The sequence below is a fragment of the Bemisia tabaci genome, chromosome 6 (genome assembly GCF_918797505.1).
Source record: "Bemisia tabaci chromosome 6, PGI_BMITA_v3".
NCBI classification, from domain to species: Eukaryota; Metazoa; Arthropoda; class Insecta; order Hemiptera; family Aleyrodidae; genus Bemisia; species Bemisia tabaci.
This window is the reverse complement of record NC_092798.1, coordinates 3,997,274-4,022,741: the sequence shown is the minus strand read 5'-3', so window position 1 is coordinate 4,022,741 and position 25,468 is coordinate 3,997,274. Positions and strand designations below refer to the sequence as shown.

The 25,468-nt window shown below is 44.1% G+C and overlaps 1 protein-coding gene across 7 annotated transcripts in view; it reads left to right on the top strand.

The window, feature by feature from the left end:
- LOC109040476 (WD repeat-containing protein 47) overlaps positions 1-25,468 on the top strand; it is a 287,658-nt gene that overhangs the window by 150,431 nt on the left and 111,759 nt on the right. The window contains exon 1 of one of the 7 annotated variants that reach the window (XM_019056444.2): positions 13,579-13,729. The exons of the other annotated variants lie outside the window; for them this stretch is intronic. Coding sequence (XP_018911989.1) covers positions 13,676-13,729 — 54 coding nt within the window. The 5' untranslated portion in view covers positions 13,579-13,675. Of the gene's footprint in view, positions 1-13,578; positions 13,730-25,468 lie in introns of those variants that run through there. 7 annotated transcript variants of the gene reach the window in all.

The window sequence follows — 25,468 nt, the reverse complement described above, 5'->3', positions numbered from 1 at the left end:
TACAATCCACGAAGAGTTACGCCGGGACGCCCGCGCCGCACCGCGACGCCCTCTGGGTGGGGAGGGGGGGCGCTCCCAATTGTAACCTTGAGCCAGACCTTGGCGGAGCTTTGTTTTCTGCTCCTGGGCAGCGGCAGCCGTTGTGGCGCGTTTCGGCTCACCCATTTCAGCTCGACGTGTCCCGTCCTATCTCCTGTGTTTTGCGTCTTCTTCCTGGACGAGCGACGATGCGGCGCGGCCTAAAGTGGGCGGTGGGCGATCCTGTGATTAATCAAATACAATTGGCAGGGCGCAGCCATTGCGCCATCCAGCTAATCGAGCGCTGCCAGACTTGCCGTAGTTGTAGGGGTATGTCTTATGGCCGTCACTAGATCACGTATATAGCGAAAGTATTGACAGATATCTCCTCCGTCATCCTATTAACATGACCGCACCGGACAAGCTATTCGGTCATGACGTCGAACACGATGTCATTTTCGACTTCCATGATATGACGCACTCCCTCATTACGGACCCGATCTCTCCTAAAAATTCCTGCCGACCTCCTCCAGAAATCCATCTCCGTTGCTCTCAGCAAATCCTGTGTCCGTTTCTTCAGCTGCCAAACTTCACATCCGCATGTTAATATACTTTTATCCACATCGTTGTATATCCTCTTCTTGTTATCTTTGGAAACACTGGAAAAAAAAAAAAACACATTGGATCTAGAGTCCAGACTCTTGAAAACATTGACAAGAAAAGATACTATTGATTCAATCAGATTTTTGCTTAGATCAAAAGGAAATCCGCTCATATTAAGAGGCTTGGTTCTTGATCTAAGCAAAAATCCAATTGAATCAAGAGTATTTTTTCTTGTCGATGTTTTTAAGAGTCTGGCCTCTAGATCCAATGTGTTTTTTTTCCAGTGAATCCGCTCATCGGATACGAAGAATTCATTTCTAAAATTGCTTCCAGTCAAGTACCTCTTCAATTATCGTCTCTAACCCTGGAACTGCATTGCGTAACCCTTGCACGATCTCAAGTGATGTCACTGATAAGAGACTGGTAGCGCTACGGAGGAACCACCGCGGAAACGGAACCGCGACGCGAGTCTGGAAGTGAGCGGAAAGCGGAATGTTGCCGAGGTCCGGGGCAAGTGCGGCTGCGGACGATGCCGTTAAGAGGCGTGAGATCCGATCCGGTGATTGATATTCTTTTGTCGTCGCGAGTCGGCACTCGGCGCAATCGTCTGCGTGTGTCCAATCTATTAGGAGAATGTCTCCACTCTCCAGATCTCATCCGCGGCGCACGATGGATCGAGTCAATAGCAGAAGTCGGACAAAATTTGGAAACTTTAAACGCTTGTATCTCCGTTTATACAAGACTTTGAAGTTCCGAAAGTGGTTCCATTGGTTTTCTCGTGAAATTTTCTTCAAGAAGCATCCCTTTAAGTCTGAAATGCGACGAAATAGACTTAAAAAATTGCAGTTTTAGTCAAAAATTTCATGTCCGACCTCTCTAATTGACTCGATCCACTGTGCGCCGCACCGACCGGACCAGGATCCGCGCCTCGTAAACGTGCCGACTCGATCTGGCCGACCCGAGACGATGTTTGTCTTACGGAACGTGCCGCTTGTGCCGTCTGTCATGTGCAGAGGTGGATCCAGCAATTTTGCAACACCGGATTTCCTCCATTTAAACCTGTGTTAAATACTCGATTCTTGTCGGAGCATCGAACCCCTCCAAGAATCGATTTATTTCCATAAGTTTAAATGGAGAAAAACAATGTCGCCCATTTGCTGGATCCGCTAATGGTCAAGAGCCCGGTGGTCCGTTCGCAGCTCGAAGAGATGCAAATCTATTAGGGTGAATCCGACTTGTATTAGAGCACCTGTATACGGGAGAATATTGCCATCTCTGTGCCGCTCTCTGATTGGTTCATCAGTTTTTGGTTATCATGTAGCTCAAAAGTTGAACCAATGTAAACAAACCCGACCCAGAGGAATACATATTATCGGCTGAGAAAGAAATGACAATTATTCTCAAAGGTTAATTTTCGGCAAAAATATACATTAAAGGTCGATTCAAACTCAATTCAGAAGTTGATCATAAAAACAATTCTATCACGTCCAAAATCACGTCTGTCGAACTTTGTCGCCATCTTGTCTGTTTACATCGGGCCAAACTAGAAGCGGAGGGGCTGGGGTCTGTTTACATTGGTCCAACTTTGGGACTCCATGATAGCCGACCAACCAGAGAGCGGCACACTTTTTGTGTACTAAAAGGATTGAGGTGGCAATACTGTCCCGTATACAGGCACTCTAACTTGTATTGTGGAAGCTAATTTTCAAAAGAGGCGCGTATATTTAGGGCTAAACGTTGTGGTACATGCTGGGTAAGTTTCAAATAAAAAGTTAAGACCAAGCGGTTAGAGTATCCTCCAACTCTGACGTCGGTTTTTATCATTTTGTGTTGGGAGTTTGGACTACATTTTGCAATTAGGAACTACAATTTCTGGTTCAGTCTAGAGACAGAGTATGTACCATTAGTTTTGCTCTGCAGGTAAGTGTTTTTACGGATGAGCAAGAAATTGTAGTTTCTAATAGGAAAAGTTAAAGATCTCCGGTTTTACCCGGATCAAAATGATTGCTAAATTTGTGTCAAAAAAGATGTGCTAAAGAAATTTTAAAAATATGGGGAATGGAAAATGTGGTCTAATTGTTTTGCTAATGAAGCTCTTGCTGTGTAGATTTGCGATTTGGCGTAATCTACTGAGGTGAAAGTTTCCTTGAAACACGATGGTGTCATAAAAGTATAGGAGCTAAAAACAAGCAGTGAACTCCAACACAATGTGTTGATAAGGCGCGTCATTAACTCGCACATATCAACCCCTTTAGTTTTCATTTACAGAGATTTCAAAATAGGCAAACAGCACAACAAGAGAATTCACGATCCAACACTGCGAGGTCAAAGACGCACCTTGACGAGACCGTGTATTGTGAAAGTAGAAAGCTATTCGATCGAATTTAAGTTTTTTGATCTGCCTCAAGCAAAATCTTATCAGATTCTCGAGGAAAAGTACTACGGAATAATTTAAGCGAAGAAAGGAAAAATTCTGTCGAACTCCTAGAAGATAAAGTCGATTTAAAGGTATTTTGGGGCTAAAATACCCAAATCACCGGTAGTAAAAATCCCGTTATATTATTGAAAAGAAATTGACTCGATATAAATGCAATTGCATTAAATACGTCTTGATTTTGTTATTTTAAACGTCTTTCCATGCAAAGAAGTTCAACCATGTCGTTGCTTTATTCATTCATGAATTGAAAGTAAGCAATCTACATCCCGAAAATCTACTGATTTGCCGTAAAAAATTGCAGAAACTTGATATACCAGGTCGATGCACCCACTCGTTGAATTTACCAACCAATTTCGTGAGTGCAGATGTGTAAAAATCAATATGCTATAGTCATTTTGGGTGCATTTATTTTTCATGAAACAATAATAATTTCAATCCCGAAAAACCATCAATTTTCCGTATAAAATCGAAAAAATCAAAATATGTCGACTCCCCGACGTGAAAATTAGATTCTACGTGTGTAAATACTTATGTATCGATATGCTGAACAGAAACTATGTGTGGACACAGTCAGAAGCCCGCGGCAACATTAATTCAACAGAAAAACTGTAAAAATTATATCGGATTTTAGCCGCTTTGCCCGCCTCTCCTCGTTACTTACAACAAACCGTTCTTACACTCATCTCAAAATTTTTCTCAGAGCTTTGGGTTATTATCAGCTTCCATTTAAACTCCAGTTCGATGGCCGAATCGGCTGCCAAAAAAGCAAGCCACTGTTGAAGGGTTCTATGAGAAATTCGTGATATTATCGACTCTCAGGAAATCACCCCATGGCTAAAATTGGTGGTATAAATGTTTAAGTGCTTAAAATAATCGTATTCAAGAAACTAAGGAATTAAACTATGGATTCAATTTCTTTTTAACAATATAACGGGATTTACTACCAGTGATTTAGCTATCTTAGCCCCAGAATACTTTTAAAGCGCCTTTACGTTCCAGAATCTTGACGGATTTTTTTTTTTTTTCTTTTTTGCTTAAACGATTCAAGAGACATTGTAGTTAAGAGTATAAAGATTTTTCGATTTGGACGTATAAAAAATGTTTAACTCGTTCAGGCACACCGTGTATTGTATGGAGTACTGCTGTTATTCGACCGTTGTCTTCAGGTCAAAATTCTTACAAAGAAGCCCCTTGCAAGAGGGGAATTTTTGTAATTTCTCCCAGTTTTTTCAGCGTTAGGTATATAAATGAATTGCTTGTCAAATTCTGAGGTCAATTATATTTAATTGTAATTTATACTTTCTTTTTTCCCCATCATTTTATTTTTCGTATCGAGAAGTCAAGGTTTTGTTGATTTCTTCGGATTTCGATTACTGTAACTTCTCTTCTATTCGGCCGATTTTTATGAATGAGGTCTCTTTTTATTTGTGTTTTAACGGAGAGTAAGGAAAAAATTGCTAAATACACGCGAAACAATTTTCTTTTAAAATTGGATGAATCCTAGCGTGACGGTGAAATGGTTAATGAAGCGTGAGTAATTGGGGTACGGGTATCGGCCGCGTTGGGACCCAAGGCGGCCCAAGGCCTATTGTTCTTCGTGACGCCGACGCAGTGATCAGGAGCGTGGGGAAGAGAGGGCTGAGTGGACTCCTGTATGAGCCACGTTTAGAAAATGGTCTAATGAGTCTCGAGGCTCATCACAGATTGCACTTACCACTATCCTGCTGGCCCCGGCTATCAGAGCAAGGAGTACCAACTTTTGAAAAGGATAACAGTGGTGTGGAGATATGTCAAAGCAACGTTTTGAACAAAACGGAGTGAGTGAAATTCTCATTCAAGGAGTGCCGAACTGGTCAGCCATCCTCGAATCAGTTCGCTTGCTTCCGCTTATATATGCATATTTTAAATCAGCGCGCCCTACTCTTAGGCTTTTTTTAAAAAAACCAAGTAACGTAGACTCTTGGTATTCACTGCACATAAACTAGCGAGCCCCAGAATGAGAAACAACTTTAAATCATAATTATTGACGGATAAATAAACTTTTTACACGCTTTGGAAAATCTCAGAAGTTCGCGGTAGTCACTTTTCGGTAAGGAACTAAGGGACTCGGTTATTGTATCGAGCAGGGTTCGAAACGATCGCAAAGACGGTATACTACGTATACGCGCCAAAAACTGGATATCTCATCTATAGCGATTTGAATCACAGTATCGCTAAAATTGCAATATACGCATCTGTTTTCGCTTTTCTCTTTATCGTGAAGTGTTGGGGGCAGAGAAAGTATGGAACACTCGGTGGAAAACTTTAAAAGGACAAAGACGAAAAATTAAAATTTCATGATTTTATCCGCACATGCACGAAACTGCATGCATAACGCGCTACTTATCTCGAACGAATCACAGCGAAAATCCTCGTGGTACGAATTTGCATTTTGGCACTCATCGGCGCGTGTGCGTTCACCTCAACAGCCACCATCGCGTGCCATCAACGTTAACGGAAATTCTACCGTGCTAAGGGAAAACGCCGTATGAACCTCCAGGCGCAGCCAAATTTCCTCTGATAAAATGATAATTATTTTGGGAAATTGTAAATATTTTTCTTCCGATTTTTCAGATTATCTTGTTCGCAATATGATCTAAAATATCTGAATATTTCAAGGGCAAATATGCATGGATTTCTTCAAAAATATATGTTTTTTGCGGGGAAATTTGGCAACTCTCGAATGTTCATACTGCGTTCTTCCTTAGCGGAAATTAAATTGGCGGAGCACGCGTGCGCCCAACTCGTAACCGGCGGCGCGCTCTGTGGGACGAAAGCGGCAACTCCCCGGGGCTGGCGGCGGGCGTCGCGACGCCGGCGTCCGGTGGCGCCGGGCCAAGAACGACGCGTGTCCGACCGGAAACGCCGCTCGCATTTCCGCCTTTCCGGGCCCCGCGTCTGTCCGTCAATGTCCCCGCTTTCTTCTGTCCGTGCGTGCGTGTTTTGGCGGGTCGCGTAACGGCCAATACCGGAATCCGAGGTTGTTTCAAGGAAAAGCGACGTATGAGCTTTCAGCCGTTGCCAAATTCCCTTCTATAAACTACGAATTCATTGGGGAAGTTGTGAAGACTTTCCTTCCATTTTTTCAAAGAATTTCGTTAACACTCTTATCTCAGATACCTGAAAATTTCAAGTCAGTCGTTGCTAAATTTCCTGTGATAAGATATGAATTTATTGGGGAAATTGTGAAAGTTTGTATTCAATTTTTTTAACAATTTTGTTCGCTCTAAAATAGATACCTGAAAATTTCAAGCCAGTCGTTGCCAAATTTCCTCTCATAAAATACGAATGTATTGAAAGTTGAATTGAGAAGTTATAGGTATTGGGAAAGTTGTGGAGAATGGAGATGTTGCATGCGTCAGGGATTTGCGATTTGACTATTGATTCTCATGTAAAAGTTCGCGAGAAACACGATGGTGCCACTGGTTTTCTCTGAAATCAACTCCCAAGCTCAAAATAAGCTCTCAAGTCGAGGCCAAAATGGAGGGGATATCCCACGGTATCCTGAGAGTCCACCTCTACATCAAAACAAACTCTCCATGCAAAGATAGGGAGCAAATGCATTAGCAGAGTTGCCACTTTATTCGGGGACTCCAAAACTGAAAACACGGCAACCCTGCTAATGTATTTGCTCCCTATCTTTGCATGGAGAATTTGTTTTGATGTAGATGTGGACTCTAAGGGTAGGGTGGGATATCCCCTCCATTTTGGCCTCACTTTGAGAGCTTTTTTTGAGCTTGGGAGATTTCAGAGAAAACCAGTGGCACCATCGTGTTTTTCGCGAACTTTTACATAAGAATCAATGGTCAAATCGCAAATCCCTCACACCTGCAACATCTCCATTTTCTCCCATTTTTTCAGGCAATTTTCTCCACACTTAAATCTAAAATACCTGAAAATCTCAAGTCAGTCGTTCCCAAATTTCCTTTGATAAAATACGAAGTTACCGGGAGAGTTGTGAAGGTCCCCCCCCCCCCCCCATTTTTTTCTGACAATTGCGTTCGCTCTTTAATTTATAGAATACCTGAAAATGTCAATGAAAAATATGCATACCTTCCGAAATAAGTGTTTTATTTAGGAGGAATTTGGCAACATTGGAATATTGATACGGCGTTTTTCCTTAGCGCGGCAGGTTTCGCAACGCGTCCCGTCGTGCCCTCGCGGGGGCAATTAACGGTCACCGCGGAAAAGCCATAAGGAGACAAGTTGAGGCAACCGGTCCCCGGATCCCCCCCCCCTTCTTCAGCCTCGTGATTATTGGCGCTCGGAATGAGATCATCGGCCGGACGGTCGAGATCTGATTCCTTGCCAACGGTACGGTCATCGGTATTGTCTAGGTTAGGAATCTTCGGCTTCTCAAGGATGCGCGTCCGAATCAGAGACGTATGGACCACATTTTGCAATACGGAACCATGCACGCACTGGAAAAAAATTCTCTTGGATTCAGAGTTTAGACTCTTTTACAATTTAACAGGAGAAAATACTTTTGATTCAATCGGATTTTTGTCTTAAGTCCGTTTTTTCTAAAGGGAACTAGAAATTGCACCGGAAAAATTCCCATGGACCTGGAGTCGAGACTCTTTAAAAATGTATTAAGAAAATATACGTTTGGTCCAATCGAATTTCTGCTTTAATCAAAAGGAAAACCCCTTAAATTAAGAGATTTGGCTCGCTATTCACGCAAAATCTGATTGAATCAAGTGTGTTTTTTCTTGTCAAAGTTCTTAAGGGTCTGGACTCTGGATCAAAGAAACTTTTTCCAGTGCAATTTTTGGCTCACTTGAGAAATGGTGAGTATGTCATTAGTTTTCCTATGCAGATAGGTGCTTTTATGGATGAGCCAGAAGTTGAAGTTCCTAATTGAAAAACGCAATCCTCATATCTTAGAGACCCCGCACTAACAATCTAAGCAATGTGATTGCACTTATGACGGCGCAGAGATACAACTGTTCGTACTTGATGGATATCCGTGTTGCGTCTTCAAAATTGAAGGCGCGATGGCGCTAGGCACGAACTCGCAATGCTCCACTCTTCCTTTTAATGAGGTGTCGCTCAGATTCGGGAGAAATAAGTGTATGAGTAACAAGTGATTAAGTATCTCCGATCTTCGACTGAGTCGCTCACATAGCTCTCGAACGACCACTACAAAAATAGAAAAGGACAAAAGGAAACAAACGATGGTGAGAATAGAACAGGGAAAAGAAGCGCATTGATGACGGCGCAGAGATACAACTATTCGTACTTGATGGACGTGTATGTTGCGTCTTCTAAATTGAAGGCGCGCGCGGTAGCGCGAGGCGTGAACTGGCAAATGCTGTCAGTAAGGTGTTGCTCAGATGAGGGAGGAAAGTTGTAAAATGGGGCCCGATTGAGTCTCTCCTATCTCTGGCTGGGTTGCCACTCGATTTTCCTCTTCATTCTTCACTTTGATGTCTTGATTCTTGTTTTAGGATGTATTTGTATCGAAAGCTCGCATGAACCGGCCCAATAACTCCCTCAGCAGAAAAGCTTGTTGGAGAAGTGAGCCCCAATTTTTAATCAAAAACTAAATTTTCGTTCATAGTATCCTCAGATGTGTGAAATTTTGTGTCCTGTGTGCGCATGCATTTACTCGGTAAGACTCATTTAGATGAGTTCTTGTTTTTCGAGTTCAGTGAGCTGCAATGAAAGACTTTTTTTCATTTATTTAATTCAGCCAAATAGGCCAATCCTTTCAGTGACGTTGCAACTAAATCGGAACACTGGACCGGCGGCGTACTAACACAATTTCTTATGGAGATTTAAACGCCCGGATAGAAAAAAAAGAATAGAAATATTAGAGTTTTCACCCTGTCTGAGAATTGAAGAACCAAGTTGGTAATTTTTTACTTGAATTTATGTGGCAACTCTGTTTATTCTTACTTATCTCTGCATCGAGAATTTGACTAATTAGACAGTTACACTTTACCATAATTTAATGGTCGGTGCACTTTATGGTCTCATAGCTCCGAAAGATCCTCAAGAGCTTGAGATGGGATATTGACGGAATCATTGGCACTTTTATGTGTCTCGCCATGTTCTACTGAGAAATTTAGTTCTTGCAAGAGTCATTCTCAGAGTCCGCAACGCCTTGGAAAAGTCCTGGAATATACTTAATTTTTTGGAAATTCTCCTTTACGTGAAAAATCTTGAATTTCATAGCATCTGGTCGTATTGTTTACGGCCGCTCACCCCCTAGGAGGCTTTTTACGAGCTCGGCAACCAACGGCACTATCTTTTGTCTCGCAAAATTTTATGCGAGTACGTTTTATGTAAGTGCATAGTTCGAATCGTAAATCCTTCGCCCTGACAGGAACTTCACCCGCCCGAATCCCAAATCCACCACCTTAGTTACAATTCCTCAACAGTTCTGCCGTGCCAAATTTCCTCTGTTAAAATTCGAATTTCGGGGAATTTTGGCAACTCTCAAATTTTCATGCGAAGCTCTTCCTTAGGACGGCAAAGTTCTCCTCCCGTTTTTTCGTACCTGCGGAAGCGAGAAAATTCGGAGGACTCACGCGAAGACCCATCTGCCGGCGGCAAAGTTGCCAGATTGTGCACTTAAATGTGTATATATGTCGAAGGCAAATAGTCTAATCAGGCATTTTGTCAAAGACCTAGGCAAATAGTGAAATGTTCTTACTTAGATTGAAATTTTGATTTTTTACCCTAATTTTAGACAAAATAATTCGTCGCTCCTGTAAGAAAGAATTTTCTGTAAAAATATGCAGCATGCAATAGTACTTAAAACGACTTTGAGATCCTGAATGCATATTTCTCATGAAATTTTCAGCACGTCACAAAACATAGACTTTAAAATTTTAACATTGAATGTACTACAGACATGTGAAAAGGGAGGAACAAGGAGAGTTCGCGAATTTAAAGAGTTATTTTTCCCAAAATATTGAAAACTCTTGAACTTCTCGCCATTTTACAGAATTCCGTAAGCCTTCAAAATTTGACTACCGGCCTAGGTATTTGATGAAATACCTGATTTGACTAATTGCCTGCGATTATGTAGCATCACGTCCAAGATATTGGACTCCATGCTCATCCTTGATATACTTACCTGCTCATCTCGTCCAAGATCTTGGACTCCATCATCGCTAAACTTCTCACTTCTTTGCTTGAGCATGGAGTCCAAAAGCAAGTAGACCTTCCTTAGTTTTAAAGTTCATCATGATAGAAAATCATATACTTCGCTTATCCAATCTAACCTGAACGAAAGTAACCTAACCTAACCTAACCTAACCCTACCTAACCTTACCTAACCTTACCGAACCCAACCTAAGCAATGCACAATTTTTTTCGAGAACACATTTTTTTGTCTTTATTTCACCAAAATTGTCGTAATAAATTTTTGGACCCGCCTGCGACCTATTTATTTTAAATATGTGTTTAAGCGGGGGAAAGTGCTGGTCTTTGAGCTCAGCACTATCCGGCAACTGTACTCGTCGGCGAACTTCCGAACTCATCATTTTTCGACGGCTATCGTGATGTACGTAACGGCGTAACGGCGGACGTTACGTGGACGTGCGCATCGTTTATCTCGTTTGACCCCGCTCGACGGTTCGCGCATTCCGACCCGGAGGGCGCATCTCCGCGAGGAGTGGACCCGGAAGGGGGGGGGGGGCAGCAGGAAGCGAAATTGCACTCGCCACTTGCTCTGCGTCTTCAATGAAAGTAATCCCTGCGTTTTTTAGCGTCGTAAAAGCCGTGTCCGAGGGAATTCCGGTGCGCTGCCCGCCGCCGCCGGAAGGTAGTCGAGTCGTGCACTTCGCAGCTTCACAGCTTGTTTGTGCTCCGTCGTTGCCAGAGACAATGTCTTTTCGAGATTCCGCGGCACCGGCGATCCAAGTTATGTAATCGGGTGAGGCAGAAGTTTTTAGCGGTCAGCGCTAGTCTCCATGTAATGATGGCTCGCAAAGTTTTCGGCCGCGGTAGCCAAAGTTTTGGATCATAGGAAACCAACTTCGGCTCGTGTTGAACTGAAGACCATATGGACGGAGTTAAACAGAAAGGAACCAAGCCACATCGGGATCGAACCGAGAAAAAGAGCTTTAAAGTTTGGCTCCTGCATAAGACTCAATGTAAAAGATAAACTTTGAGTTCAATTTCTGCAAAATTTGCTCTAACAAAATCTTTGAATTTTTGGCGATAGATAGTAGAGCAGTGGTTGAGTTCAAAACCACTCATAACTCAATTTTTTCCAAAATGTGGGTTAGTTCCTTTCTGCTTAACTCAGTCCATATATCAGGGTGTCTACCGTTCCCCAAAAGTCCCCAATGTCCCCGACTATCCTCGATTTTGGAAGGGTGTCCCCGATCCCCGAAAGTCCCCAATTTTCTTGTGCAGGTCCCCAAAAAATGACAAAAATCGTTCTAAACGCCGGCATTTTCAAATTTTCCCATCAGCCGTGGTGGCGCGGTATACCCAGGAATTAAAATTGAAGTGTTGCTTTCTTTTTGGTATGTTTCCATCGATTCAATACGACTTGTCTAAGTAGTCGTATAAAATACGTCTTTTAACGCTCTAACTAGCTCCTTTTCTCTTACTATTTCGGGAGAAAAGCAAACGATTTTTCAGTAGCCCCACCCTAATTTGCAAAAACTCGCCCGGAAAATTGTTTAGAAAACCGGAAAATATCCGGGAATTCGATGTTTTCACAAAAAATCAGGAAAATGTCGGAGAAATCGGCCATGGATCAGGGGATTCCGAGTGCTGTGTTCACCCCGACATTTATGAGTCATTATTAGACGGAATCGATCTTAACTTTGCTTCATCGAGTTGTTTATGAACCATTTATAGGCGAAAAACAACGTTGAGTTCCGAATTCAAACTATGCCCCCTGCGATTACTTTGCTCAGATTGTTAGTGCGGGGATTTTAAAGTATGTCGTATCCGGTCTCGAGTATATCAGACCTGCGGCCCGATTGTTGAAATTGATAGACAAAGCTATAGACAAAGAAGACATAGGGAGTATGGAGCTATCCTATTGGTTGAAATGGTTGGTTCTTATAGACTAAGGGAGAATATGATGGACTAACTATCGGGTCCCTCGTGGGTTGCCGTTACTTAGTCTATTACCTGCCTCCTTTGTCCATTGTAACCACTCACTTCCACCAATAGGATCCCTCCAAATCCCTTTTGTTTTGTTTGTCTATAGCTTTGTCTATCAATTTCAATAATCGGGCAGCAGGGTCAATAAATAAATATAGTTCTTTGCCGGGGAATCGGCAACGGAGCTCGGAGTCGTGCGTTCAGGAAGCTACACAGTGCGTCGCGACGGTTCCGTAATAGCCCCCATTTCACTGTCAAGTTTGCGTCGCGACGCCCCCCCCCCCCCCCCCTCCCCCGGCGCGGCGCGGCGCTGCGAGGAAGTCCGCGGCCGGGAAGGAGTATGAATCGGTCAGCGGATGGTCAGTCACACGAAACCGTTGCGAGTTGTGGTTTGGCCGTTTTGAGACGCTTCCGATGTCTTGGCCCCTGCCCTGACCCCCCCCCCCCCCCACCCCCTCCCCCTTGTTCCCGCGTCCGCGGCTGAAACCGCGCTCGGGTTAATCGCCAGTTAACGCTCATCCGCGCCGGACGGTGAAACCTGCGCGCGCGCGTTTTTCGGAGCCCCGTCGGAGCTTCCAGAGTGGTTTTTTCGGCGCCAGGCCGTGCTCGAGTGTGCGCCTAGAGGTATCGTGTTTTACGAAGATATTTTAGCTGAGCTTTTATCAAATTTACTACAAATTCTGACGGATTTGATCAAATTTCCATCGAACTTTACGCGGATTGTTTATGTCGTCGCGAATCGTTGAGATTTCGTGTTTTATGAAGATATTGTCGTCGAGCTTTTTCTAGAGCTTTCGTCAAATCTCTCACAAATTCTGACGGATTTGATCAAATTTCCATCGAACTTTACGCGGATTGTTTTTGTCGGTGTGAATCGGAAAACTTTCCCCGGTCAACGCGCCCGGGCAACGAATCAGTTGGAGGTGTGGAGACTTTTGAAGTATTTTTTGTTGAGGGTTTTCCAAAGTTCGCTGATTTTCATCAAACTTGGTCAAACTTTCTCCCGAATATGTCAAACTCTCGTTGTGCTTTCCGCGCTTTTTTCCGTCCTTGTGGAATGGAAACTCGTTCCTGAAATGACGCAGTCATAGTTTTGACTTACTTCAAAGTTTAATTTTTCTAAGAAACTCCAAATTTTCAGTAAAACTTGCCATCATAGTGAAATGACTGTTCCTGACTTATTTCCTCTGACTTTGTGCCGTTTAGTGTTACTCTATTCGTGAACTGCCGAGGGGTGTTTTTTGAAATGAAATTGATTTATGCACGGCGCTTCTGTGCACTTTCATCCTTGGCTCGATAGTTCTCTCACCTGATAAATTTTAAGTGATACGTTTTTAAAAGTTGCTTTTCGGAAGTTTTCCTATGCTCTTGTTAATTAATATGGTTTCACATCATTAATTATGGATCTACATACTGGAAGTTGCGTGAAATTTCCAAGTTTTTGACTCCGGACAGATCGCATTGTCAGTTTTTTAATCTGGTGAAGTTGAATGCGGTTCCATGGGGAAACTCCTGAATATTATCAAAAGAGTGGTGATTGACCACGATCTTCAGGTAACAATCTCATCTTCCTATTTAATACCAGACTAAAGCTTAGTAAAAATGCTTTAAAAAAAAAAACGGTGGAAAAATGAACCAAATCAAAAGCAACTATAGGCCTAGGATTTCCTTACCCACGGGTTCCTATTGATTCCATTAATTTTTACACACAAACACGTTCAAGACCATGAAGGCCCCGCGGGCCGAATATTAAAATTTATAGGCAAAACTATGGACAAAGAAGACTAAAGGGATATGGAGGGATCCTGCTGGTGGAAGCAGGTGATTACAATGGGCAAATGAGGTAGATGATAGACTAATTAACGGAACCCCACGAGGAACCTTATCGTTCGTCCATAATTTTCTCCTTTCGTCTGTAGAAACCACCCATCTTGACCAATAGGATCGCTTAATAATCCCTTTGTCTTCTTTGTCTGTTTCTTTGTCTATGAATTCCAATAATTAGCCCCCTACACTAGCTACCACTACCGTGCTGAAAAGAATATCGTATGAACGTCCAGATGTCGCCGAATTTCCAAGTTGAAAATATTCATGGAAAATTTTGCCTATTTTTTCGTAAACAAATTTCCAATATGTAGATGAACTTGCAAGTAATATTCTCTACAAATTGACCGAGAATTATTCACGAGTTTTCCAAAAATTAGTTTTTCTATCATACTCAACTGGCGACGTTCTAAGGTTCATACAGTATTTTTCCTCAGTACGGTAGTCTACAGCTTGTGTAGATGTGTGTGTCCTACACTTTTATTCATAATCATCACTCAATGTTTGAGCTACCTTCTTGTTGGGTGTCTGGCGAAACGTGGAGGTAATATGGACGAATTTTCACTGAAAGGAACCAGAGACGGCTGGCAAAGAAGGAGTGTGCGCGTTGGTTGAGGGCCGCACAGTGGATCGAGTCAATAAAAGAAGTCGGACATGAAATGTTTGACAAAAATTGTACGATTTTACGTTCATATTGTCACAAATTTAATTTTTGGGGTTATTTTCATGGAAAATTGTACAAGGAAACCAATGATTCTACTAAAACGTCAACATTTCATATTAAAGAAGATATACGTTTTTAAAGTTTTTAAATCATGCCCGACCTCTCCCATTGATTCGATCCACTGTGGGTCGCAAGAATGAATAGGAATTATAAAGCGCCAGTGACGTCAGTGGCGACGACGAAGACAACCATCCGATCCGATAATGAGTCTTCAACTCATGAGCCCTGTCCACAATGCTCTTATTACATGTTCACGGCTCATGAGTGCCGCATTTTTTGGAGCTTCGTACCGCTTGATTGAATTTAAAACCCCACTTTTCCATTTCCACGAAAGGAATCACGTCCACTTTTACACCGTTTCTTATGCGGCTTTCTAGAGCAGATCCCATTTCCCACCCGTCTCTAGTTCCTCTCAGCAGAATTACATCTATATGATTGTTGCTGTCCGCAAAGAAGTGCCGAATCTCCGCGGAAGCATAAATGGATCGCATTTAGCAAAAAGGAACCAGCAAGATTACAGTGTTTTTAAAGCGCTAATTTTTCGTATATATCTGAAAAATGTCCCAGAATAGCAAATAGTCTTTGCTTCCCATCATAAACTTGTTAATCTTAAATGAAAAAATTGTGTACATTTTATTATTGTACATATATTAAGTATTTTTAAAAGAACAGAAGAAGTTGTACAGTTTTGAAAACATTGTAATCGAGCTGGTTCCTTTTTGCTAAATGCGATCCAAATATATACTGATTTAGTGGTACGTCATCTTGGTGTTGTTCTGCCTCCGATCATTATCGGTTTCAACTACAACGAAAGTATACAGTGCGATTTGCAACAGGCATGAAATGGACTACATTCCGCAATCCAGAACTACGATTCCACGGCTCGGTTTAGAAACAACGTATACACCATCATTTTCTCCATGGACAGAAGTGCTTTTACGGGTGAGCTGGAAATTGTAGCTCCTGATTGCAAAATGTTGTCCGAATCAGTCAGTTGCCAGGGTTCTGGCCCTGGCAGCTACACCTTAACTATTATGATCGGAACTACGCGCTCCGTAAGAGACGCCTCGCGGTGATAAAAAACTTGGCTCACCAAGTCAAAATGAAAATGACCTCAAATGACATCCCTTACAACATTTTCACCCAATTGTGCTGGCATCGGATGCAAACAACCGACTTCGAATTTCAGAGAGACTAAATTACTTCATTTAGAAGCACAGAAGGTTGGCCAGTTTACTTCAATTATGTCAAATGGACCACCAGACGAAGTACAAAGTTAAGCATTCAGATACTTGTTTTCTAACCAAAATTTCACGTAGAACACAATTTGCGCAACAAAATTACTGAAATCCGCTATGATATTGAATGTTTCTTTACGCGTGAGTTCAAACCTCCCGCTCGTGAAAACGCAATAATCTACGTCAGTCAAATCGCACACTGAACTTTACCATGGCAATCGCTGCGATAAGAAAATCTGGCAACCTTAATCTTGATACTTTGGCTTAGCTATAGCAAATTGTTTACTTTTTGAATGGATGGGAATAAAAGAACAATGTTCGTTTGAGAAGCCCGCCTAAACTGTTGTGAGGCGCGACTTGACTCACGTAGAGAATTGCGTTTTTTGTGGCCGGACAATTCAAAATTCCCGTGACCAATGTAAAATGAACACGTTATTATCTTTGTTAGGAGTTGATTTTAGTCATTTTCGATGCAAGAATCGTGCTCTAAGTGAAATTCTAACGAAGGAACATGTATCAGAATGCTTAAATTCGTCCTTTGTCTAGTGGTCCATTACAGAGAGTTTCCCGCAGATTTCTGATCTAAAGAAGTGCCGTTACACCTCCAAGATTCCGAATTACCAAGGAAGCCATATGTATTCATTTTCTTCGCGTTATAGACAATTTTTCTGGGGGCCTGGCCTATGATTAGAATTAAAGAGGTATCAATTAGCGAGAGTCCCCATCGCACGGAGAAAAAAATGTTTGGTTCTTATTGAACACAGAAGTTTTGCTGTTCAGGCAAACAAAGTTTTCCATCACAGATTACCGAACTTTGGCTCATCTGACCGAAACTCGGTTGCTCCGACAGAAAACGTATTCGCTTACCCGAACCGTTCAAATATTTTAAAAGTTCAGGACTCAATATGAAGCGAGGCACAAAATCTCTAACCGAGCCTTTTTTTCTCGGTTTATCATCAATGCGCAGAAGAGAAAGACTCGCGTGAACACTGAAAGTTCTGGTGCCAATCTGAACTCAAATATGTACTTTTAAATGAATAAACGAGTTAACGTGTTAAAAATATGAGTATGCATTCCAGTGTAGTTTCTTTTTAGTCGGAGTCGAGGTGGCAGGCGTCTCGAGTTGGAAAGTTCCATTTGTTATTCCTTTCGGTTTTTTTTCTGGAATCGATCGGAGCCGAATTATGAAAGCTGTTTGGGAGTAGGTCCAGCCCGATGACCGGAAGGCAGATGAAAGTGACTCGGTTACTAAATTGAACGGTTCTCGCCGGATTCGGACCAGTGGCGTGGCTTGCGTTGCGATTTATCGATTGATCTGTCATTTGAACCTATACTGCCGTGCTAGGGAAGAACGCCGTATGAACATTCGAGAATTGCCAAATTTACTTCGATTAAATGTTTATTTTTGAGGAAAGTTTTGAATATTACCCCTTGAAATCGTCAGGATTTTTCGATGGAATTGCGAGCAAAATTATCCGAAAAATTGGAGGAAAAATAGTCATAAGTCTACCAGGAAATTCGCGTTTTATGAAAGGAAATTTGGCAACGCCTGAAGGTTCATACGACGTTATTCCTTAGCATGGCAGTATGGAAAATGATCGATAAACAGGGTGTTCACAACTAGCACCTTAATAATCGATTCTTTGTCGTAGCCTTAAATGGGGGAATGCAGATAATCGATCATACCCGCCTCGTCACTGATTCGTACACTGTTGCTGCCGTACATCCACACCGAGTTTAGTAGAAAGGAACTAAGTATATGGGCACGCCTCTAAAAAGCACCTATTCGGATGGAGAAATCAACCGCTGATTTGTCGTTTTTAGCATCTAAGACGACAACATTAGTTCATTAGGTGATTTTGGTCCATTTTATCAAACCAACAACAGTTCAGGACAGAAAATGGAGCTAAACGAAATCATGATTTTTTGGAATTACCTTAAAATTAACCAGGCATTCATGAAACGCATCGGGGGGGGGGGGGGGGGGAGGGAGAACTAAATTTTTTCTTCGATATAAGTCTCAACAAGCAGTGAACTCCAACACAATGTGTTGATAAGGCGCGTCATTAACTCGCACATATCAACCCCTTTAGTTTTCATTTACAGAGATTTCAAAAAAGGCAAGCAGCACAACAAGAGAATTCACGATCCAACACTGCAAGGTCAACGACGCACCTTGACGAGACCGTGTATTGTGAATGTAGAAAGCTATTCGAACAAATTTAAGTTTTTTGATCCGCCTCAAGCAAAATCTTATCAGATTCTTGAAGAAAAGTGCTACGGAAAAATTTAAGCGAAGAAAGGAAAAATTCTGTCGAATTCCTAGAAGATAAAGTCGATTTAAAGGTATTTTGGGGCTAAAATACCCAAATCACCGGTATTATAAATCCCGTTATATTATTGAAAAGAAATTGACTCGATATAAATGCAATTGTATTAAATATGTCTTGATTTTGTTATTTTAAACGTCTTTTCATGCAAAGAAGCTCAACCATGTCCATGCTTTATTCATTCATGAATTGAAAGTAAGCAATCCACATCCCGAAAATCTACCGATTTGCCGTAAAAAATTGCAGAAACTTGATATACCAGGTCGATGTACCCACTCTTTGAATTTACCAATCGATTTAGTGAGTGCACGTATGTGAAAGTCAAAATGCTATAGTCATTTTGGGTGCATTCATTTTTCATGAAACAATTGTAAGTAATTTCAATCCCGAAAAACCATACATTTTCCGTATAAAATCGAAAAAATCAAAATATGTCGACTCCCTGACGTGAAAATTAAATTCTACGTGTGAAAATACTTATGTATCGATATGCTGAACAGAATGCCCGCCTCTCCTCGTAATTTACAAACCGTTCCTATACTTATCTCAAAATTTTTCTCAGAGCTTTGTGTTATTATCAGCTTCCATTTAAACCCCGGTTTGATGGCCGAATCGGCTGCCCAAAAAGCAAGCCATTTTTGAAGGGCTCTATGAGAAATTCGTGATATTATCAGCTCTCAGGAAATCACCCCATGGGTAAAATTGCTGGTATAAATTTTCGAGAGCTTAAAATAATCGTATTCAAGAAACTAAGGCATTAAACTATGGAGTCAATTTCGTTTTAATAATATAACGGGATTTACTTGTCTTCAGGTCAAAACTCATACAAGGAAGCCCCTTGCAAGAGGCTAATTTTTTGTAATTTCACTCAATTTTTTCTCCTTTTTATAATTGAATTGCTTGTCACATTCTGAGGTCAATCATATTAAATTGTAATTTATACATTCCCCCCCCCCCTTCATTTTATTTTTGTTTGGAGAAGTTTTGTTGATTTCTTCGGATTTCGAATACTGTAACTTCTCTTCTATTTGGCCGATTTTTATGAATGAGACCTCTTTTAATTCGTGTTTTAACGGAGAGTAAGGAAAAAATTGCTAAAAACTCGCGAAACAATTTTTTTTGAAAATTGGACGAATCCTAGCGTGACGGTGAAATGGTTAATGAAGCGTAAGTAATTGGGCGAGGGGCTGAGGATCCCGGCCTAGCTTGGCGACCGTCATTAGCTATTGTTCGTCGAGACGCCGACGCAGTGATCAGGAGCGTGGGGAAGAGAGGGGTAAGTGGATTCCTGTATGAGCCACGTTTAGCTAATGGTCTAATGAGTCTCGAGGCTCATCACAGATTGCACTTACACAGATTGCACTGTATTTCTTAGTTTTAATAAGAAATAAAATATAATTCTGTAAAATTAGTAAATAAATACCAAGACAATTATTCAGGATGTCAAAGACTGACTGAAAACTTTTTATTAACCTCATATGATAAAAATATTATTATCAGCTGACACTGACATTGTTGTCAGATGAACAGCACTATCAGAGCACGGGTACCAACTTTTGAAAAGTATAACCGAGGTTACAGATCTGTCAAAGCAACGTTTTGAACAAAACGGAGGAGTTAAATTCTCATTTCGAGAGTGCCGACCTGCTCAGCCATCCTCGAATCAATTCGCTTGATTCTGCTTATATATGCATATTTTAAATCAGCGCGTCGCATTCTTAGGCTTTTTTTGAAAAAACCAAGTAACGTAGACTCTTGGTATTCACTGCACATAAACTAATGAGCCCCAGAATGAGAAACAACTTTAAATCATAATTATTGATGGATAAATAAACTTTTCACACGCTTTGGAAAATCTCAGAAGTTCGCGGTAGTCACTTTTCGGTAAGGAACTAAGGGACTCGGTTATTGTATCGAGCAGGGTTCGAAACGATCGCAAAGGCGGTATACTACGTATACGCGCCAACAGATTTCCTTTTTTTCTAATCTTATTTGTAGGAATTACCTACAGAAGTTTGGTGTTTGAAGTCCTCTTTTGTCATGGACTACGCTTTCTTTTAGTCTGACATGAATTAATGAAGTAAAATTATTTTTTGAACGTGTGATACCTGCAATTGAGGCGTTGGGTGCAAAAAGAGCATATCTTGGTCGCGATGTCTCAAAATCTTCAATGAGATTTTATATTTTAGCGAGGAACTTCTTCATTAAATTTTCTGAAATTTTTCATTTCCAGCGTCGTAAAATCATGAAAAAAATTGAGTACAAGTTTCAATGAATTCCATTCATTTGCTTTAATTAAAATGGATTAAATGGATTTAAATGGATTAAATCGATCATAATGGATTTAAATGGATGGAATTTTGTCAGTGGAGATTCTGAGACACCGCAATCAAGAAATGTCCTTTTTGCACCAGCGCCTCAGTTATCAACAGTTGAATAATACAAATAATCTAGCATGAAATGTCGACGAACAACGTAAATTTCATTTTGGTGCTTTACAATTTACAGCATGCGGCTGTTGCACCACTTTCCTTAATTCATACTTGCTCAGAAAGTAAACAGTGCGAATACCTACATTTTATCGTTGAATCTTATAGCTGAGAAAACGAAAAAACGACTTCTTTACGGCAAAATCCAACTCCGCATTGCACACGAAAAAATATCTTTGCCCATGTATTTCGTGAAGTCGCATGAAGAATTTAAATTTCCGAGTTTAATTTTAATGAGGACTCGTGTTTACTTACGTTGTTGGCAGTGACTTTACTATTTAAAGTATTTTTTTTTTTTAGCAATCACATTTTTTCTGACGTTTCCCTTACTTTTTTAAATCGTCGGGTGGGCGTGGGTTGCCGGCTTTTGTTTTGACAAATGTTGTCAGTTTTCAAGATGCCGAATCTACACTAAAAAAAAAAAAAAAAGAAATGGCTTGATCTGAGCAAGTATCTGTAATCTTGAATTTACTTTCAAGAAGATCCATTTCTAAATTAAGAATAGAATCGCGCGAATCAAGCAGCATTCTACTTCTTATGAGCTACTATAAAAATATTTCGTCGTACTTTTAGTAATTTTTTCCAAGTAATAATGATTTCCTGTTTCTCAAATTGCACTTACGAAAAGGGAGTTTGATGCATGACTTTTAATCTCGATCGCCGAATTTTCACGTAGAAGACTCTGAAGCAAAAATATGATATCTGTAAGAGATTTACGGAGAGTGGAATACATTCAGGCAACATGTATCACAACATGTTTGTTCAACTGAAATCATACCGCGCGGTCGCGGACCAGCTTGCTGCGATCAACAGGTGTCTATAAACGTCCGTCGTTTATGATTCGCCTTCATCGGAGCGCTTATACTCGAGAGCGTCCGGAATGTTGAACAAATTGTATCAATAGTTTTTGAAGGGGTTTCAAACGCTGCCGCTGATACGCACATGCTGTATGGCTGTGCTGTGTTTGATACTTTCGACATCGAACATACTGTGCGGCACGCGACATGTGTCAAATATCCTGTTACAGAGATGACGGAGTTTCCTCCTCGAATTTTACCCTTAATTTTCGTAGACTTCTTTATCGCACTTACTACTTACTTATTATGTTCATCAACTAAAATGTTTTTTGCATATTATTCATCTATATTGTACCTACTTTTTTCGATTTTTTTCATCACAAATCACCTTCCTTCAGCCTGTTACTCATAATTTTCTTCTTTGTTTGTTCCAGGTGAGTTCCAATTTCGATCAGCAGCTTTTCTTTTCAAAGGTAATAGTCCCCTTTCTACTATAGGAACATCCGCATTTCGTGCATTTTCAAATTTTAAATCGAGCTTGAATGTTGACGAGTCGATATGTCGATCGGTTATATCGATTTTTCAGGATTATTTACAGAAAATCGACGATTTTTTGGGATTGAAATTGTTCATTTTTGATTCATGGATGACTAAATGCACTTAATATGACTAAAGTACACCGACACCTACGTATTTTTTCTTGTGAAATCGACATTTAAATCGCTTGGGGCACTTTTCCGGTCGAGTAGAAATTAGGTTTTGCGATTTCCGGTAAAGCGAAATTTTCGAGTGGGTAACGGATCCCGTTGATTAAGGTTTCCAGTCGGTCAGATTTCCAGGTGCCAGGTGCGCAGCCCCCGTCTTTGGGTCCTTAGTAGCCAGGTGGTTTTAGCACCCGGTTATAGCTCCTTAGGGACCAGGGGTTCAGGGGGCTGACCCCCGCGTTCGGCTCCTTAGGGTTCAGGGGGCGGACCCCGCGTTCGGCTCCTTAGGGTTCAGGGGGCTGACCCCCGCGTTCGGCTCCTTAGGGTTCAGGGGGCTGACCCCCGCGTTCGGCTCCTTAGGGTTCAGGGGGCCGACCCCGCGTTCGGCTCCTTAGGGTTCAGGGGGCTGTCCCCCGCGTTCGGCTCCTTAGGGTTCAGGGGGCTGACCCCCGCGTTCGGCTCCTTAGGGTTCAGGGGGCGGACCCCGCGTTCGGCTCCTTAGGGTTCAGGGGGCTGACCCCCGCGTTCGGCTCCTTAGGGTTCAGGGGGCTGTCCCCCGCGTTCGGCTCCTTAGGGTTCAGGGGGCTGACCCCCGCGTCCAGCTCCTTAGTGTTCAGGGGGCTGACCCCCGCGCTCGGCTCCTTAGGGTTCAGGGGGCTGACCCCCGCTTTCGGCTCCTTAGGGTTCAGGGGGCGGACCCCCGGTTCTGGCTCTTTAGGGTTCAGGGGGCTGACCCCCGCGTTCGGCTCCTTAGGGTTCAGGGGGCTGACCCCCGCGTCCAGCTCCTTAGTGTTCAGGGGGCTGACCCCCGCGCTCGGCTCCTTACACCGTACACCGACACCTACGTATTTTTTCTTGTGAAATCGACATTTAAATCGCTTGGGGCACTTTTCCGGTCGAGTAGAAATTAGGTTTTGCGATTTCCGGTAAAGCGAAATTTTCGAATGGGTAACGGATCCCGTTGATTAAGGTTTCCAGTCGGTCAGATTTCCAGGTGCCAGGTGCGCAGCCCCCGTCTTTGGGTCCTTAGTAGCCAGGTGGTTTTAGCACCCGGTTATAGCTCCTTAGGGACCAGGGGTTCAGGGGGCTGACCCCCGCGTTCGGCTCCTTAGGGTTCAGGGGGCTGTCCCCCGCGTTCGGCTCCTTAGGGTTCAGGGGGCTGACCCCCGCGTTCGGCTCCTTAGGGTTCAGGGGGCGGACCCCGCAATCGGCTCCTTAGGGTTCTGGGGGCTGACCCCCGCTTTCGGCTCCTTAGGGTTCAGGGGGCGGACCCCCGGTTCTGGCTCTTTAGGGTTCAGGGGGCTGACCCCCGCGTTCGGCTCCTTGGGGTTCAGGGGGCTTACCCCCGATTTCGGCTCCTTGGGGTTCAGGGGGCTGACCCCCGCGTTCGGCTCCTTAGGGTTCAGGGGGCTGACCCCGGCTTTGCCTTCTTAGGGGTCAGGGGCGGACCCCCGGTTCTGGCTCCTTATGGTTCAGGGGGCTGACCCCCGCGTTCGGCTCCTTAGGGTTCAGGGGGCTGACCCCCCTTGTTCGGCTCCTTAGGGTTCAGGGGGCGGACCCCCGCGTTCGGCCTCTTAGGGTTCAGGGGGCTCACCCCCGCGTCCGGCTCCTTAGTGTTCAGGGGGCTGACCCCCGCGTTCGGCTCCTTAGAGTTCAGGGGGCGGACCCCGCGTTCGGCTCCTTAGGGTTCAGGGGGCTGACCCCCGCGTTCGGCTCCTTAGGGTTCAGGGGGCTGTCCCCCGCGTTCGGCTCCTTAGGGTTCAGGGGGCTGACCCCCGCGTCCAGCTCCTTAGTGTTCAGGGGGCTGACCCCCGCGCTCGGCTCCTTAGGGTTCAGGGGGCTGACCCCCGCTTTCGGCTCCTTAGGGTTCAGGGGGCGGACCCCCGGTTCTGGCTCTTTAGGGTTCAGGGGGCTGACCCCCGCGTTCGGCTCCTTAGGGTTCAGGGGGCTTACCCCCGATTTCGGCTCCTTAGGGTTCAGGGGGCTGACCCCCGCATCCGGCTCCTTAGGGTTCAGGGGGCGGACCCCCGCGTTCGGCTTCTTAGGGTTCAGGGGGCTTACCCCCGATTTCGGCTCCTTAGGGTTCAGGGGGCTGACCCCCGCGTTCGGCTCCTTAGGGTTCAGGGGGCAGACCCCCGCGTTCGGCTCCCTAGGGTTCAGGGGGCTGACCCCCGCATCCGGCTCCTTAGGGTTCAGGAGGCAGAACCCCGCGTTCGGCTCCTTAGGGTTCAGGGGGCTGACCCCCGCGTTCGGCTCCTTAGGGTTCAGGGGGCTGACCCTCGCGTTCGGCTCCTTAGGGTTCAGGGGGCTGACCCCCGCTTTCGGCTCCATAGGGTTCAGGGGGCGGACCCCCGGTTCTGGCTCTTTAGGGTTCAGGGGGCTGACCCCCGCGTTCGGCTTCTTAGGGTTCAGGGGGCTGACCCCCGCGTCCGGCTCCTTAGTGTTCAGGGGGCTAACCCCCACGTTCGGCTCCTTAGGGTTCAAGGGGCTGACCCCCGCTTTCGGCTCCTTAGGGTTAAGGGGGCTGACCCCGGCTTTGCCTTCTTAGGGGTCAGGGGGCGGACCCCCGGTTCTGGCTCCTTAGGGTTCATGGGGCTGACCCCCGCGTTCGGCTCCTTAGGGTTCAGGGGGCTGACCCCCGCGTCCGGCTCCTTAGGTTTCAGGGGGCTGACCCCCGCGTTCGGCTCCTTAGGGTTCAGGGGGCGGACCCCCGCGTTCGGCTCCTCAGGGTTCAGGGGGCTGACCCCCCTTGTTCGGCTCTTTAGGGTTCAGGGGGCTGACCCCCGCGTTCGGCTCCTAGGGGTTCAGGGTGCTGACCCCGCGTTCGGCTCCTTAGGGTTCAGGGGGCTGACCCCCGGTTCTGGCTCCTTAGGGTTCAGGGGGCTGACCCCCGCTTTTGGCTCCCTAGGGTTCAGGGGGCTGACCCCAGCGTTCGGCTCCTTAGGGGTCAGGGGGCGGACCCCCGGTTCTGGCTCCTTATGGTTCAGGGGGCTGACCCCCGCGTTCGGCTCCTTAGGGTTCAGGGGGCTGACCCCCCTTGTTCGGCTCCTTAGGGTTCAGGGGGCGGACCCCCGCGTTCGGCCTCTTAGGGTTCAGGGGGCTCACCCCCGCGTCCGGCTCCTTAGTGTTCAGGGGGCTGACCCCCGCGTTCGGCTCCTTAGAGTTCAGGGGGCGGACCCCGCGTTCG